This window comes from Helicoverpa zea, chromosome 16 (assembly GCF_022581195.2).
Source record: "Helicoverpa zea isolate HzStark_Cry1AcR chromosome 16, ilHelZeax1.1, whole genome shotgun sequence".
NCBI classification, from domain to species: Eukaryota; Metazoa; Arthropoda; class Insecta; order Lepidoptera; family Noctuidae; genus Helicoverpa; species Helicoverpa zea.
Genome location: NC_061467.1, coordinates 5152863 through 5167005, shown reverse-complemented (window position 1 = coordinate 5167005; position 14143 = coordinate 5152863). Strand labels below are relative to the sequence as shown.

The following is a 14143-nucleotide window of genomic DNA, read 5'->3' as shown; positions in this document are numbered from 1 at the left end:
ATTCAAACTTGGCTGCCAAACAGCACTTTTCGAACATCAGTTTACAAAAGACAGGCCCCAAAACCAACCTACACTCTATGTACCTACTCCTCCCCTCTGTATCTACACTATGTACTCCCCTATGTACACTATGTACACTGTATGAACTTACCAATGTTCACTCTATGTACTCCCGTATGTATTTCCTTATGTACACTCTATGCACTGCAATATGTATTTCCTTATGTACACTCATTGAACTCCCTTATGTATTCCCTTATGTACCTATGCTCTATGTACTCCCCTATGTATTTCCTTATGTATGCTCTATGTCCTCCCCTATCTATTTCGTTGTGTATGCTCTATGTACTCCCATAAATAATTCCTTATGTTCACTATGTACTCCCGTATGTATTTCCTTATATACACTCTATGAACTCCCTTTATGTATTTCCTTATGTATGCTCTATGTACTCCGCTATGTATTTTCTAATGTTCACTATGAACTCCCCTATGTATTTCCTTATGTACACTCTATGAAATTTCCTTATGTACACTCTATGTACTCCCGTATGTATATCCTTATGTATTCTATGAAATCCCCTATGTATTTCCTTATGTGCACTATGAACTCCCCTTTGTATTTCCTTATGTACACTGTATGAACTCCCCTACGTATTTCCCCATGTACAACCTTATTCAGTTTCTATATGACAAGCACAAAACTCTAGTTAAAAAGTTGCCAGTTCTTGCAGGTAATAGTGGAAATATGAGTTCAGATGACGTGTCTGCTCATACCCTTGAGCGCTGTAAGAGGACAAATAAAACCAGAATATCTCTCAACAACATTTATTTTTTGTTTTTATATACACTCTTATCTTCAAAACTTTGTACAATGTACAAATAATAAATGCACAACTTCAGCATTGTAAATTCCTCATAAAGACTTGCAGGCACGCGCTATTTGAATCAATTAGAATAAGCACACGGTTTAAGTATTATTTAAAAAACAGTATTGGTCCCATTTTTAAACACTCGAAAGCACACGGCTGTTAATGTACGTCAATTAATGATCTTACTATTAGGTAATGGCAGTACCTAATTATATTCCTAAAGTTGTTAGGCCACGAGATCCATAGTGAAAAGATTCTCGAGTATTAAGATCTATCCCTAGACTATCAACTCGTTAGTATCCGATTACAATACTATGTTCGGTTTCGTATTTTGACTGCATTATTAACTTCAAATCAACTGCAATAAACATGCCCAAATCGTCAATCTAATACAGTACAATTTTGAGAAGTTGTTCATTGGACATTATTGACTAGCACATGCCCAACGCATGTTAGTTCCTATTTCGTTTTGAAAAGCACTTATAATGAGCGTCACTTTGTTCGAAATATTTAAGTTGTGCAATCAGAATATGTACAAATTACAAATTATTATGCATGACTGGATGATCTAACAGAACATTAAGTAAATATGCTTTAATTTGAAGACTAGAATAGACAAATCGGAACAGGAAACTAATAATACCTCCACTAAGAATATTAACGCGGTAGTCAACTAAAATGATGATACTAACGGGCATTATCACAACGACAAGCTAACAATGATTTTCAAATCAAAACTTCTAATTCAATATTTTAACAACATTGTTCAGACAACGATCAATTCTAATTCGTCACGTGTTGTTCAGCTGTCAATCGGATTTCTATTTGTTTACAAGGGTTGTTTGTTATAGCAGCAGTGATTGGTCGTAGTGTGTCTTATAACTACAGGTTCGTGAGCAAACTACGCTAAGAAAACAGCTGTATTCGATAACACTGATGTGCACATACACCAGTGACAACGTTGAGAGGACTTTGAGTTAATGGCACAGTGACGTAGGACACTACTACTGCTTGTATACTTATTATTGATAATGAACAGATATGTACGGGTGTGTGTTGTCACCCGACCGACCTGGCGCACGGCAGCGGCCGGCCCGATGACTTATCCTACTTTACAATTATTTGGAACCACAGAGGTGCTCTGTTTGGAACACAATTTATAAAATAATTATTGGAAGAGTTTATCACTTATCTAACTATAGGTACATATTTAACAAAACACTATTTTACAAAAATTTCATAATTATGTACAGAGCAGGAAATAAGTAACTAATAATAACTTCCCTATTATCACATAAGTACGCAACGCTCTTACTCGACCACCTTATAGTAATTAAAACAATAGTTTCATGTTAGGATATGTAGTACGTACAATATAAATATAATACCATGACATTGTTGCGATTTCAACAATGTGGACTATTCTATATACGAGTCTCATCACATGAAACAGCAGTCGATTTAAAGTAACAAAGTTGTCCAGCCGGGCTTTCATCTGATGGCGTGCGTGGGGTTGTAGGGCGGCGGCGGCGTCTTGGGCACTTGCGAGCGGTGCACGGGCGCGATGGCGGCCAGTGGGCTGGTGGGCATGGAGTCGTCGGGCTGGCCGGGGATGACGGCCACATCCGTGAGGTGCGGCGCGGTCGGCAGCTCGTGGCGCCCGCTGCTGGTGGCCGGCAGCAGCCGCGCGGGGTTCAGCTTGATAGCGTCGTCGTACGTCGGCGGGGCTCCCGCCACCGTGTCGTAGTCTGGAGGCTTTTGCTGCATTGTTTCCTCATCCGGCATCGATATTACGTGGATGGGATCGTCAATCTGAAAATGACAATCACAGAGGTTATTAGGCGAGTAAGATCACATTGTACCTTTTTGGGTCTTTCCTAATAAACTACTTAATTATGATGGCTTTATAATAAGCAGGTATAATATATATCAAGGTAATGATTTCTATTATAGTTTGGCATGGCTTGATTATGTCTACGTAAGAACAGATATAACAAAAACAATTTTAGCCAATTAATCTTAATTTTGGTCTAATAACATAGGTAAATGTAAGACAACATGGCATATTAGAACTTGAGGGGACGGAAAACAAATATTTACTTGGTAAGAAGTCAAATACAAAGAGGAATTTGATAGAGATGCAAAATACAAAGGACTTTGAAAGCTACCTGATGTGTGTCAGGTGACGCGCGGTCAGTCTGTGGCTGCCTCGCGGGCGACTGCAGCCAGCAGCACATGGCAGCGCAGATGAGCAGCGCTCCTGCCACGATGCAGGCCACGCCCACGTAGCGCACGGGCTCCGCGTAGTCCTCCGCCAGCCCCAGCCAGTTGATCAGCGCGCCGGCGCACAGCAGCACCATGCCGTACCTGTACGGCCTCTGTGACTGTCTGCCTTCGTCTAGGGACATGCCTGCAACAAAACAAACAACACCTTTAATCATTTGCGTGTGAATCGGGCTTTTGAGACACCCACTGTAAAACTTTCGCTTTAGTTACATTTAGCGGTATTATGCTGGTGTTTACAGGAAGTCGGCAGTTCCGGAAGCACGAAACTGTTTACTCATCAAATCGTGGAAAGTATAAAGCATGTAGTTCACTGGGACAATGACATGGAGTAATAACGGGATTCTTCATTCACAGACCGGTGATCGAAACGAAAGTTGGGAAAGTTCACAATTAGATGACATGACACGAAAGATGGTTCTATTCAATAAATGTGGGTTGTGGAGCCGTGGTCATGGAAAAGGTCGTGAAAACGATTGTTTTCCCCCGAGCGTGGCGTTGAGGAATACTTTATGAGAGATAATTTAGAGGTGCTTGAGCGTCGATGATCGAGGTTAGCGCGAAGACAATGGTCTCTCGGGAGAAGTGGGTCAAGTTCGCGACGTGCGGTAGAGTGGCGCCGAGTGGTCACGCGGCGACTCCAGCCGACCTGCGTGTACCATCAGCCAGATGACACGCGGACATGCATACACAAATTATTCTTTATAGCTCGTTATTGAGCTCCTTATTGTACAAAGATGAAGCACACAATGACAATGGGTACATTCCAGTTGAGTAGGAATAACATTTTATGATTCAAATTCGAGAAATTACGGTGTCCAATTGCTGACTAATAAAAAGAAGCAGACCTTGCTTTCTCTCTAAATGGTTCGTGATTTAGATCTATTTAGAAGCCAAGATTTAATTGTTTAACATTTTATCTTGCTACGTTAACAAACCGGAATCAAATTCAGAATCATTTTCAGACAAAAGAAGATCACACGAAAGTGCTTGCTGCATTTTCATTTTTAACCGATTTCCCAAAAGGGAGCAACTTTCTAGGGAGGTCCTCAACTGTAGCGGTGTAGTTGAGCCATATGGTCAACAGGACAATGTAGCAATATTATCAGTTATGGTGAACTAATCGTGTGTGCGATTATATTCGAGTGTGTACTGCAGTCGTGCAAACTGTAGACGATAAGCCTGATTGCTTTGTGTTATTGCGTTCGCCATTATCAATACCTTACATTTTATTTTACTTTTACACGGTATAACGGTCGGTTAAAAACGGTTGAATGCGCTCACTGGATCATGTCTTAAAACGTGCGGGTGATAAGTTTTAATTATCATACGTGAAATTAGTGCATTGGAATTGCAGAATTTTTTTAATTCGAGTTTTATTTACTTAGATTTTACTTACTGAAATTATTTATTTTGTGTTGTCTTTAACGTGGAAATTATCTAGGATGCACAATATCTCTCATAAAAATTCTCTGCGATATTACTGACATAAAAAAAATACCGAATCTCTGATTCCCAAAAATTAAGTCATCCTCTGACACTTTCGTGGCTATGTTTAGTGAACATTGTATGGTTAGGTAATGTTATAAAGATGTCTATTTACAAAGGTATTACTTACGAACTGCGGTTCCCTCTATCACTACGTAGGGTCCAAACGGATACAACATTGTCAAAGCCATCATAGTCTATATTTCTGAGTCACTGAACCACCCGATGTGTACCAGATTTGCACTAATGTGACCACGAATTTTCACGAAGTTAGTTTTTACGAACACAGGGAATACAAATTTAGGTACCTACACTACATGTCGATAATCCGGTACAACTGAAGAAAAATCTCCCAGAACAAAGGATTATCTATCTTATCGGTTACTGTCACGGCGACGATAGTAGGTCATCATCTTGCTTGACAATGAATTATTTTGGCTTCGTAGCCTTTTATCAGAGGCAGACATCTCACATAACACGCGAACAACACCATTGAACGACGAGCTATTGAAAATACCAGAGATACTCGTATAGAGAGGCTAACCCTGTTACCGCATTGCTGAAAAGGTATCCGATTATGATAATGAATGTTAGATTTAAGGTATCAGGCCACTGCAGCCGGGTGACACTTGTAAGCGGTCTTTTCGCCCACTCGTACGAAGTAGGGCTTCGGCGCCGCGGCCACGTCGATTTCGTTAAAGCGATAATATTCCTTAAATGGATTAAACCTACACAAAACCCTACTATTGCTATTTTTCGTTTTTTTTTTTATATTACTGTGACACCGCATTTCTATTGCAGTCGTTATCTAATGTATTTGTTGTACTGATAATGAAACAAAACAAAGTTCCGATATTATCGTGGGCCGCATGAGTGAAATTTCTGTCTGATGGACGTTGCATGGTGCAACATAAATCATCGTCAATTCTTATTTATCTTATCAATATCATGTTATTCGCCCCTTGAATACATGAGCCGAATGTCAGACTAGCTGAAGGTAAAAATAGTAGCAAAAATTATAACATAAGTTGCGCCTTATTTTAACATATTCATACGGTTGCTTTAGCAAGGTCTCAAAGTTTTTTCATTGAATAGTAGCTATTTAACTATATGCTAGTTTTTACATATCAAAGCTATATTGCTCTTTTCATGTATTCTGGTATCAATTCACCATCTTGCCGAACCACCAACTTATTCTACAGGCAGCGATTGATTTTACACAGTACAAAATAACTAAGGCGCGGTAATCCATTTATTTTGGCCTCGCACTGATGTTTGTTTTAGAAAATCGCAATGTCATATAACTGCTGACTTAACACGCAGCGAAGGTTTGATCGCGATTATTTCACAATATTTTAAAAAGGCTTGTGTTTAAACACCACCCAAAAAAGTACCTATTTTACTACCAAAAAAATTCTAAACGGTTACCAAAATGGATAAATGGTCACCAAATAACGTTTCCAAAAATATTATTAGGTAAAACCATTTTTTCGTATTATTGACTACTAAAAAAATAAATGGACGCCTTTAAAATACACTTTAGACCAAATATTATATATTGTCACTACTTAGATGTTACCAATTATGTAATACCATGACACCTAATTTGGTCATTTTTGTTAGACTAAAAAAGCTAACGATCGCTAGAATATTTCCCAAATACCAATTAATATACTGGGGTTCCCAAACGTACGTCGCTTATTTATTGTTATATGAATTTGTGTGTAACTCAGTAGTAAAATGTAAGCACGAAACATGCAGCAAGCATGGCTTCTGTCACGGCTCCGGCACTGCGGGGCTCCGGCGGTCCCATGCGAGCTTATCGTCGCAGATGGTTTTCACGCTCACCACCGCAGCTTCGGCTTGCTGGCCGGCTCTGCCGGCCAGCCTCAGCCGCGGCGGCGAGCCTTAAAAACTACCTGCGCCTCAGCTCGCAGGCCGCCTCGCACCTCTGCGCCTACGCGGATTTGAATTGCACTCTAGGGGTAGGGCAGACAAGACTACGTGGAGTCGGTTTTGTAGCGATTCGTTTTCGTCACTAACTTTGATTTTGGTAGTAATATTAATCTTTTAGTTGGATAGAATTTGGTGACCATTAATCCATTTTGGGAACCAAAAATAATATTTGTGCGAGATTTGCGATTTTTCTGATGTTATTTTATTTTTTTTGGATCATAATATTATATACTTTAGTGCCCTTTTAATAAAGTCAATTTATTTTTTTTGGAGTTGTTTATTTTATTTGGTGCCTCAGCTTAGAGTCTTAAAAATATTTTTGGTGATCGCCTAAATTATACCCTTTTAAAAATAGTAAAGATTTTATCTTGGGTAAATCCCAATCTATCTCTGTCTATTGAAATGTGACTACCTATTTGTAGAAAAGTTTCATAATTCAATTTACCTTAAATATGATATTAGTAGGTACCTACTTTATTGATCTGGCTCATACTACCTACTTAATATTTCGAAATAAGCCAGTTCGTTTAAGGAAAAGAAGTCTTCAAAATGAATCTACCTGGTTCAAAATCAAAATAGCAAGAAGGTAAGCACCTAAGCATACCAATCTATTGATTATGCAAAGTAAGGCTATCCCGCTGATTGTGATTTTTTAATTCCCACGACTGTCTCACTGAGTGACATATAAATAGTTATCGATCAGACTTCGCGAAATGCTTCGTCATGCATTTGGACGTGTTGAATGTAGCTCGCGTGGTCAAGATATGGCAGACTTCGAAGAAAGTCATTCGGAATAGCGATACAAAGATTTATGCAAATGCTTTATCTGAATTTAGATCGCATTTTAGTTCAGTTTAGTATTTTAAAGCGTCTGCATTATCCAGATCAATATTTTATTATGTATTATTTTTTAACAAATTCTATATGAATTCTGTCGGTTCAAATGCATCCATTCTAATTATTCCAAATTCATAATTTACAAATTCTTAGGTAATTAATTTATTCGCTTACATGTAAAGTTACATTTTAAAACCTGTTAATGTAGTTTTATACATGAACATCAGATACGAGTTTTGCTATTTTTGTTTTAACAAAGTCCGCAATCAAGTTTCTTTACTCATTGGATTAAAATTTAGAATTCTTAAAACGTGCGTCCTTCAGACGATTAGCATCATGGCCGTCGCCGTTGACCGGCTATATAAACTCAAATAAATTAATATGCGGAATGACATTTTATACCTATTTAAACACGAGACAAACAACTGGACCAGAGTTTCGTTTACCTCCTGTTCGCCTAACAAGTGCGCATGCACTTAGGTTCGGGGAAAAATTATAGATGCAAAATTATTCATATACAATACATATAAAAAACTCGTAATCATATGTTCGACAATGTTTGCAATAGAATTTGTAATAAGACGAAATTAAGATATGAGAAACATCGTTGTAATTATTGTATCATTGATCTAGGAATGCGCAAAACATGAAACTGTGAAACCTCGCTGTTGCATAGACTTTACATCATTCATGACTATTGCTTGTGCAGATCTTGCTGCATTTAACAAGTTTTAAATTCTGGCATTCAATCCAATTTCGAGATAAAAACAGTCTTATTGATTATGGTTGCTTAACGAAATTGGGCTATCAGAAGAACCACAATCATTAAAAAAATATAAGAACACGTTTTTAGTGCGTTGTGACAATTATCTGCAAACCATGTCGGTGTTCGGCAGTGACCGAAAAGTTCAGTGAACCAACACGAAAAAAGTGGACTATTTTAAAATACACAGCTATGAAAACTAGTTATATATCTACAACACTTTTGAATCGGCGCCCAAAAACAATTCTTGAAGAAAATATGTTTTGTTATGATAACCTTCACGCTGCAATTAAAGAAAAACAAAAGAAGAAATGTTCTTAGAGTGGTAAATATAGAGGTCAGTGTCTTAGAGGTACTCGACGCCCCAGTTATACATCCTGTTTTCTTCAATATTATTTAGGATACCAGGCATAGTGGAAAACCCAGCAAAAACTAATAAAGTTAGTCTGGATAAACATTATAATACCGAACTGTAGCAACATTATCAATTCCAGTGCGTATTTTCATCATTTCAAGATAAACTTGATTGTGTGCGAAAATATTATCGTATTTATTTTGAATACCCAAGGTATTTGTGGGGCGTTCTTATTATTTCGACATATCAACGGTATAAATAGCTGGCACATACTAAATCTGTCGATGATAAAATTTGTATATAAAATTTTATCAATATTTTGTCTAATATATTTATTTGAAATCTTTTATCAGGAGTTTTTTTTACATGGGTCGTGCAACTCGGTTCAGGAGTCGCTGAACTAAGGTTCGTTGGTATTATTATTGAGACGTCTGTCGTACAACGGTAAAGTAGTATTTCTGTCGCCTACAACTCAGACTTTTGAGATGAGAAATATTTTCAGCGTTGATGAGAAAATCCCAAATGATTATTGAACCACGAAAAAATGCACGAGGTTATTTTAAATTTAGATTTACATTTGATATTTACAAATTGTATCATTGTTCACGAGAATCCAACAGGCAGTGCAGTGGCTATATACAATATGTACGCGACGCAACCATTGGCTAGTTGACAAGGTTTCCACAACCCCTGGGATGCCACAGCATATCGCATTACCGACGATCCGGCGACATGTGGTCACCGACTCATTACGTATATTGTATACCGCGGTCACTCGAACCACAGGACATTATACCTGGCTCTCTATACAATGACTGGTTAATACGAGTACTTACGTGTAATGAGTAAACACGGGTAAGTAATACAGTAGCTAACTGTTGTTGTTAGTTCACCTAATTGTTCGTTTTGTTTTGGCTTTCTTTTGTTTCATTGTGCATTTCGGCCTTTTCTTTTCAAACTTTAGTGAATAGGTTACGTTAGGTACTCGAGTCATGTTAAAGTGCGTATTGTATTGACATTTGTTAAATGGATAAAGAAAAATAAATACTGATTATGAATATCAATTTTCCTTGAAAACTGTCGAGGTGTTTCAAGCTAAACTAAGAACAAATAAAATAGACGTCCTTCTTCAGTCTGTTGTTTAAATTATGATAAATAAATACAAATTGACGTAAACACAATATTGTATGTTACGTAATCGTAGGTAAGTCTGCTATCTTACATAATATGTTTTTACCGCATTATTGTTATGAATAAAATAAAAGATACAGCTTTAACTATACCTACATACCAACATAAGTAATATGTACTCATTATAAACATTTAATAATATGTAGTGAACATCGTAAAGCGGCATAATGCATTGTAAATTAAATCCTTTGCTTACCATAATTGTTGTAAACATTTCATAATAGGATAATTAGATAAGAAGAGATTATCAAAACATTTTGTTATTGTACCTTATCTTGTCGAAAAATCTAGACACTTAATAAATCTTTTATCAGACGCCAATCATGTTTCTTTGTGCTAAATAGATAGACAGATTAATTTTAGTAATAGCGCCAATCGATATTCAAAACAATAACAAACCTAATTAATTTATCAAATGAAGCATCATTATTGGTAGACAGTACCTGTCAATATCTAAATTGAGAAGCGCACAGATAATATAAGCTTGGCACTTGACACCGTTATATTGTTTTGTTATCGATAACCTTTTATTCATGCTCTATTACGAGTAGAATCGGTATCGATGTGGGGCCTCCCCTAGCCGGGGCTATGACCGTCTCCGTGGCGATTAGAAGTACCTCTTAACATTTAAAGTTTTGTATGGGTTGCGGCCAATACACGACCGGCCCCTTTTTTGGCCGGTATACAAAAACATCGTGTTGTGGTTTTGTACAAAAACGCATTTATAAAATGCCTTCTATCACGATTTTAGAGTTAGTTTACAGAAGTAAAAATATTATAAACGACAGGGTTAGATAATGGACATAAACGCACCAAGCCTATTTCTTTTCTATTCACCATGTTAGAAAACAATTTGTAGCTTTCTTACTTTCTACTGTATTGTAAAGCGGCACTGTCATTTTTCATGCGAGAGCCGCTAATGTAGTCGATTAATTATAATTTCCGTCATTTTTTTAGAAAGTTCTTGGGTACTTAGCGCATTGTTATAAATCATATTTCAGATCATTATAATGAAATTATTTGTTTTTCACGCGGTGTAACTACCCGGAACTGCAATTTATTATTTGAGCCTACGAGGCTACGAAATACGGCGTAGCAGACAGCCCCTACGAAAATTGGGCCAGCTTATCTTTTTTCGTAGCCTTTCTACGAAAACAGATACGGTAGAATCGATTCATATTCCATGTGTAAATATGTTTTGAATTTGGGAAATTCTTTGTTATGTTCGTCAATCTTCGTCGTATTTATTTTAACGTGGGTATTCCATATTAGCGTGGGAATCGATGGAGACTATTATGCTTTACATTACGAACTTGCGACATAAAGCCACCTCGTGGGAGGAACTCGGCTGGATAAGGAACTGATCGCTTGCGTACGATTGCGTGTGCGCAAATGTCAGAGCAACGTAGGTACAAACGCGGAAGTTATTCTTGTCTGAGATTTGGCTTAATTATACCGGTTGAGAATGTCCAAAATTATTAATAGGTGTAATAACTGACAATTTATGATGAAAAGGTATGCCAATACCAGTTTAGTTCAAAATACAGAGTTGTCTACGCATTTATATTAGGATGAGATGATTTTGAAAACAAAATGTGGTCGGCAACGTCATTGTAAACAAGATATTATGTTAATGTGTGGTTTTAATAAAATATTAGTTTACATATATTGAATTCGAACATAAAACTGCCACTCGTTCGAATAGCGTGCTTAAAGTTGCAGTGTTAACCATTAGACGCGAGCTTTTTGTAGATAACTCAATTGATATAATGATCCCCACATCCGACAGTGCTGCGGGCTGCGGGCTACCAACCTATCAACGTAACATGGATAATCGAGATTCTACCAGAGATACCACAAGACCTTTTTAATCCAACTCGAGCGCACCTCACTTGATTGCACAGTTTAGCCATATCTTACCTGAAACAAAAGAACACACACATAAGTATTTTGTTAAAGATTTAGCAACAAAGAGGTGATCACGGAGTAAGGAAAGATGAGTGGAGATGCCATAATGCACTATGCAGGTAATGTCAGGCAACTTCTTTTAGGTCAAATTCATACAGTGGTCTTGATCAAAACGATCAGTTACGAGTACACTAACGAGACGTTCTGATCCTTTGAGACTTGTCAACGATTTTTGGTATTACAAAATATGGTTGGGTCCTAAGAAGACGTGTGAGGGCGAACATTTCCACATTTTGGCAGGCTATTTTCTTAGGCAATTTTCCATTGTGGCACCTCCGCTAGTCATTTTGTTCTCCATGGAGGTGATATTAAAACTGTGGTTACGCCATCTTGCTTTGTACAATGGCTGTAGGGCAATTTATGTGGGGTCGCTAGGGATTGTTCGGCTGGTCGACGCATGCGCCGTGAAACTATAGCGGTGCTCTGCTCTGGCGCATCCTCCGTGACTCTATTATTGTGATTGTAAAAGCTTTTGATGCTTATCTGTTTAATTATACGATTTTTCTTTATATACTTTTTTTACGTAGAACTTTTTTACGTCTGAGTAAAAATTTCCGATGTTTTCAAAATCTGTTTTCTTAGAAGAAGAGAAAACAAAAACATGTTATCTTGTTTATTGAGTACCTATGTACTTATTTAAATGAGTTACACTCAGGCTAGATATTTCCTGATTTCAGTTCTTATTATCACTTATATTGTAATATCAAAGTAATTTAGCTATTTATATTGGTTTATTGCTTGCTAATAGCACTCAAAATGAAATTGCATCACTTTTCCAGTATTTTCTTCAACATAATACCTGTAAGATATTGTGTATCTTTACTTCGATAACTGATAACGGTAAATTACAATTTGTTTACTATAAATAATACTATTTTAACGAGTAACTATGTAACCATACCAACTGCGCGATAACAAAGGATGATAAATTAAACGTTTTTCTAGAAAACCTTTTGTAAGTCAGTATTTATTCAGCTGGTAACTTGTCCTTATACTTTTGCAGTGATGTCGCAATGTTATGACTTAATATACATTCAGAATTCTAAAAATCTTACTGAATAACTTTCGAATATTACACTCTTCTTAACTTGATCGTAAAACTCTTTCTGACGGGTAAAGACTAAAGTTCTTTTCTTGTAGGTATATTTGTTAATTCCTTGATAATATGTAATTCTAACAAAATCATCTAACAAGGCTTTTCTCAACGATATTTGGGTCGTTTGTTTCACACGAAACGACTGCCTATTTGACCTTCACGACACAGTATACTACCTTCCTAATTACATAAAAAGTGAGACTAATTTGGTGACGAAAATAAGCACCGTCGCCATAGATAAACGACACTAAACGCTTCGAAAGTGTAAATTATACCTTGCTATATTTTTAATTAATTGGCTGTATTTAATAAAGTTAAAGCTAAAAGTCATTTAACTATTATAGGATTATTATATACTGAAGGGCACGGAAATTACCCATTAACACTTGACACGTATAAAATATTAATCGTTGGCGTATAACATGTTTTAGCCTCTCGAACTGCTTGAAGGCGTATGCCGAGCCGTTGACCTTTCGACCCGGAAGCGGTCTGTTGCCTTAACCTTCGCCGTGGTCACAGCTCTGACGGGTTACTGTGAACCAGCATGCACCAAGTCGCCATTGCACGCCCAGCTGTGCTTTTTAACGCGCATCATTTCAACGCCGACGCAAAACAGTACGTGCTTCCGACCGCAGAATGATATGTAAACATTCTTACACGTACTGAAATAATACATTATTTTGACGAGAGCCAGTCAATGGGCTATTCGCTAAGTTTACATTGTAAGCTAAGTTTACTCTGTAAAACCAGATGTGGACTTGTTGCGAGTTGCGAGATACTTTCTACGTTGCGTTGGTGGCGTACTACCTACTAGATGATCTAAGGAGTCGGGAAACTTTGCACTCAAGCGCGGTAACGCGACCATTTATAACTTGTAATGGCCAGGGGCACTCCGCTTTCAGTGTCCGCTGAGAATATCAATGGCATCATAAGCATAATGGATTTAGTCTTCTGCACGTGTCTCGGCGACCCATAAATGGGGTCTGCCACTTTCACTTAAATTATGATGTCCTCCTTTTAAGGATGTGTCGTCACGACAAAGTTAAAAGTAACTTAAATACTGCAGAGGTGCGTAAAGTAACGCGTATTAAGGTTAATAGAACTGCCAAGAAACTCGTAGAAACTGTAACTTTTTCTCATGTCGGTACCTGTATCGTTCGGCATTAACTAACAAATTCGTATTTAACCTTGAAACTGAACTCTTTTCATAAAGTTGAATATATTTTTTGCTCTATTATGTTTGAAAGAAAACTATAACTTCTAAGAGTATTTCGTTTAATGATTTCGGTGTCTCCACAAAAACTGATCATAGCGATCATTGTAAAAAATGGCTG

The 14143-nt window shown here is 37.3% G+C and overlaps 1 protein-coding gene across 6 annotated transcripts in view; it reads right to left on the bottom strand.

The window, feature by feature from the left end:
- Positions 1-814: 814 nt before the first annotated feature.
- LOC124637371 overlaps positions 815-14143 on the bottom strand; it is a 67287-nt gene continuing 53958 nt past the window's right edge. For all 6 annotated transcript variants that reach the window (XM_047173770.1, XM_047173767.1, XM_047173768.1 and 3 more), the window contains 2 exons: positions 3041-3282; positions 815-2684 (listed from right to left, as the gene is read on the bottom strand). In XM_047173770.1, the coding sequence (XP_047029726.1) occupies positions 2364-2684; positions 3041-3282 (563 nt within the window). In that variant the 3' untranslated portion in view covers positions 815-2363. The remainder of the gene's footprint in view (positions 2685-3040; positions 3283-14143) is intronic.